The following is a 4,979-nucleotide window of genomic DNA, read 5'->3' as shown; positions in this document are numbered from 1 at the left end:
GTGAAAGTGCTGTATATGAGACTGGGCTTGAGGAAGTCCAGAAAGTACAAATAAATTATAGAAGAAAGTGGCTTGAGTCTCATGGCTTCTACTCTACTGAGTGTCTCCTTTTTCTCAACACCCACTGATAGATTTATTCTGATTTTCCAGTTGAAGAAGAAAAAATAGTCCTGGCTTACAGATGGTTCTGCCAATCTGATGATACACTTAAAAGTGGGTGGCTGCACTACAGTAGCCCAAATCAGGCATGGCCCTAGAGAACAGCAGTGAAAGAAAATCCCCAATTGTTTTCAATCCTCTTGAGAAATGATAACATCCAAATTTAGTCTGTCTCTTAAAACTTAAGTCTATGTATAGGGGCATGGTACATACAGAGCCACTATCCTTGAGAAAAATAAATACTCATGTACTCTATCAAATTTCAGCCTCACTCTATATTCCTATGAACTTGGAAACAAATAAGACGGTCAATGCTCTTCCTGTATGTGAAGAAATGTGTACAGTCTGGTGCAGGTATAGATAATCAACTAGACAACTTTTTTATCTAACAGAAAAAAAACTACACAGACAACAAAGTGGCATTACTCTCAAGAGAACACAGCAATACAAATCCCATAGAGTAAAATGTGATTGGAATGGATGGTAGGTCGTACAGAAAAAAATACTGTTTGCTGCTAAGATTTATATAGATAACATCACAGCTGTGTTGATTAAGTTTTAAATCTGTGCATGAGATGAAGGGTATTATTAGCAAAATCACTGGAGGAAGAAGGCATTCGCCTCCTCCATGTGATGTCATGCAGCATGGTTACAAAGGTTAAATTCAGCATCAGTGTCAGCAAGGTCAGTGAACTCAGCATTTTGTTTTTTTATTTAAAGAACATCGACTGTTTGGGAAGATCCTAACATACCAAGCAAATAATCTCCACTTTAATGAGTATGTGAAGTCTTTTTTGTCTAAAGAAACGTGATTAATGAGATTTTTAAATACAAGTTGGTCTATATGAGGATGTCAGAAGTGTCTGTGGTTTGCCACACCTACACTTAGACTGCAAAAAAGACTCTTAGCATTTAATATTCTCATTCACTAAAATTTACTCTTTGCTCATAGGCTAAAAACTTAAATTCTGACACAGTATGCTACTACTAAGGCAGATACTATAGAGGACTGGGCTATGGCTACAGCTGTGGATACGGTCATGTCTGTTGCTTTGGTGCCTTTAGAATCTTGGAATGTGGCTACAGATGTGGCTGTAATAGGTATGGACTTGACTGCTGACACCAATATTGTCACAGGTGACACTTGTCCCCTGGCACAAACTGAATACTATCTGCTACTGAGTCCATTCCCTTGTGATATGGCAATTCTGTTCTACAGAATCTTTTCATTGTACCTGTTATACTCAGGTTTAACTGTTAGTAATCCTGACTAATCCTAGGCAATCAGAATAGACTATTAAACTGACAAGACATCCACATCAGTGTCTTAGATTGACTACACTTTCCTCTTTCAATTAATGTTTTTTTCATGATAATATACCAGATAAATTACAGTTTCAGCATGTTTCATGAGTAGGCAACTCTAGGTTCACTTTTCATTACTCTGGCTTGGCCAATGTTGTTATTTGTTTCTCTTTTTTAAAATGTATTACTTATACATGTGTTCAAAAATGTTTAATGAATAATTGTTCCATAAGTCTCCCTGTTAAGTGTTACAAATGTGAAAAGATATGTTAAGTTGGAAAACAAATATGTAAACAAACATGATAGATGATGTAATGGTCAAGTGGAAACACAGAGGGGAAGGCTCATGTCTGGTTTCAAGAAAGAGATGCTAGAGCAAAAGGTCAGACCAAATATGTTCTCCCTAAAGGTTACATTTAAATTAATTCTTGACGTAGGAGAAATATAATAGAGAGGCAAAGTGTATGCCAAGCAGGAGGAGCAGAATATGTGCAGGCATTGGGAAAATATTGCATTACAGATTTATAAGTTGGTGTCACACCTAGAAAGTACACAGAGCAAAGCAAGTGGCTAAAATGAGGCCCCAGGCAATTAAGAGAAACCAGAACATCAAGATCATATATATCTTGCTATGGGTACACTAGATACTATTTCAAAAAGTTATAATGTTTTCCGCAGATATTTATGTTTTATAAAAATCATTATGGCAGCTAATTGAAAGGAAGTTCACCAAGGGCTGTGACCACTGACCAATAGACTATCAAGAGGCTATTCAAGTAGTCGATGTGAGGTCTCAATGTAAGAAAGCAGCAATTAAGATTTTCAAGAGGACCCAGATCAAATATAAAGGTGACAGAATTTAAAAGGCTTGTTTATATGATATGGGGGTGACGAGTAATAAAGAAAAAAAGGAGCACACATGAACTTCCAGATTGGAGGTACAGAAATTGATGCATTGTGATGCTAATAGAAGATGTGATATGAGACAAGGGGGGCATTAGGAGGATGATCAGGGTAGAGATCTGAAAATTTGTTAGAGTTCAGATAAATTTAAGTAAGGTTATATAGTGGCAGGTTCTTATAAAAATCTGGAACTCAAGAGAGAACTGGATTTGACATTTCAAATAATTGGATAAAGGTGTAATAGCTTCACAAATACAGTATTCCAATATTTAGAAGTGAGCAGAAGAAAAAGAGATTGCAATTCAGGTAAGGAGCAGGAAAAAGATAAAAGGTGAAACAGAAGAGATTTGTATCAGGGGAATCAAGGACATATAAACTTTCTAGGAGGGAACTGTCAGCAACTGCACTTTCACTCAAGCATTTATTCTTTTTTTTTTTTTCTTGCGGTACGCGGGCCTCTCACCGTTGTGGCCTCTCCCGTTGCGGAGCACAGGCTCCGGACGCACAGGCTTCGGACGCACAGGCTCAGCAGCCATGGCTCACGGGCCCAGCTGCTCCGTGGCATGTGGGATCTTCCCGGATCGGGGCACGAACCCATGTCCCCTGCACAGGCAGGCAGACTCTCAACTACTGCGCCACCAGGGAAGCCCAAGCATTTATTCTTTCACCAAGTATTTCTAGAGTAATAACAAATTTTGAAACTAAGCTAGATGCTGGCAAATAGTCAATGAGATTGGCATGCTACAGAAGTTACAATCAAGAGAGGCATGACAGAACATCATAAAGGCAATTACTGTAAAATAGCAGAGGCTTTAGTGATTACTTAGAGTCTCTTCAGCCCCCGATATCTGGGGAATTGACCCCAAACTCCATCCTCATGATAACCAAAGAAACAGCCATTTTATTCTTCAATTTGTTAATATGGTGTATCACATTGATGGATTTGCATATATTGAAGAATCCTTGCATCACTGGGATAAATCCCACTTGATCAGGGTGTATGATCCTTTCAATGTCTTGTTGGATTCTGTTTGATAGTATATTGTTGAGGATTTCTGCATCTATATTCATCAGTGATATTGGCCTGTAGTTTTCTCTTTTTGTGACATCTTTGTCTGGTTTTGGTATCACGGTAATGGTGGCTTCATAGAATGAGTTTGGGAGTGTTCCTTCCTCTGCAAGTTTTTAGAAGAGTTTGAGAAGAATGAGTGTTAGCTCTTCTCTAAATGTTTTATAGAAACCACCTATTAAGCCATCTGGTCCTGGACTTTTGTTTATTGTAAGATTTTTAATCACAGTTTCAATTTCATTACTTGTGATTGGTCTGTTCATATTTTCTATTTCTTCCTGGTTCAGTCTTGGAAGGTTATACCTTTCTAAAAAATTGTCCATTTCTTCCAGGTTGTCCATTTTATTGGCATAGAGTTGCTTGTAGCAGGCTCTTATGCTTTGTATTTCTGCAGTGTCCATTGTAACTTCTCCGTTTTCATTTCTAATTTTATTAATTTGAGTCCTCTCCCTCTTTTTTTTGATGAATGTGTCTAAAGGTTTATCAATTTTGTTTATCTTCTCAAAGAAGCAGCTTTTATATTTAATGATATTTGCTATTGTTTTCTTTGTTTCTATATCATTTATTTCTGCTCTGATGTTCATGATTTCTTTCCTATTAACTTTGGGTTTTGTTTGTTCTTTCTCTAGTTCCTTTAGGTGTAAGGTTAGATTGTTTATTTGAGATTTTTCTTGGGGTTTCTTGGGGTAGAATTGTATTGCTATAAACTTCCCTCTTAGAACTGCTTTTACTGCATCCCATAGGTTTTGGATCATTGTGTATTCATTGTCATTTGTCTCTAGGTATTTTTTGATTTCCTCTTTGATTTCTTCTGTGATCTCTTGGTTATTTAGTAACATATTGTTTAGCTTCCATGTGCTTGTGTTTCTTACATTATTTTCCCTGTAGTTTATTTCTAATCTCATAGCGTTGTGGTCAGAAAAGATGCTTGATGTGATATCAATTTTCTTAAATTTACTGAGGCTTGATTTGTGACCCAAAATGTGATTTATCCTGGAGAATGTTCCATGTGCACTTGAGAAGAAAGTGTAATCTGCTGTGTTCGGATGGAATGTCCTGTAAGTATCAATTAAATCTACCTGGTATATTGTGTCATTTAAAGCTTGTGTTCCCTTATTAATTTTCTGTCTGGATAATCTGTTCATTGGTGTATGTGTGGTGTTACTGTCCCCCACTATTATTGTGTTACTGTCGATTTCCATTTTTATAGCTGTTAGCATTTGCCTTATGTATTGAGGTGCTCCTACATTGGGTGCATATATATTTATAATTGTTATATCTTCTTCTTGGATTGATCCCTTGATCATTATGTAGTGTCCTTCCTTGTCTCTTGTAACATTCTTTATTTTAAAGTCTATTGTATCTGATATGAGTATTGCTACTCCAGCTTTCTTTTGGTTTCCATTTGCATGGAATATTTTTTTCCATCCCCTCACTTTCAGTCCAAAGTGGGTCTCTGGTAGACAGCATATATATGGATCTTGTTTTTGTATCCATTCAGTGAGCCTGTGTCTTTTGGTTGAAGCATTTAATCCATTTACAT

At 36.9% G+C, this 4,979-nt stretch overlaps 1 protein-coding gene across 1 annotated transcript; it reads left to right on the top strand.

The window, feature by feature from the left end:
• The first annotated feature begins 804 nt into the window (after positions 1 to 804).
• Positions 805 to 1,279, top strand: KRTAP20-3 (keratin associated protein 20-3). Its single transcript, XM_060010080.1, is given in 2 exon segments — positions 805 to 843; positions 1,112 to 1,279. Coding segments are annotated over 2 exon segments (207 nt in total).
• Positions 1,280 to 4,979: the final 3,700 nt, after the last annotated feature.

The sequence above is a fragment of the Delphinus delphis genome, chromosome 4 (genome assembly GCF_949987515.2).
Source record: "Delphinus delphis chromosome 4, mDelDel1.2, whole genome shotgun sequence".
In the NCBI taxonomy this organism is placed as follows: Eukaryota; Metazoa; Chordata; class Mammalia; order Artiodactyla; family Delphinidae; genus Delphinus; species Delphinus delphis.
This window is presented reverse-complemented; position numbering and strand designations above follow the sequence as displayed.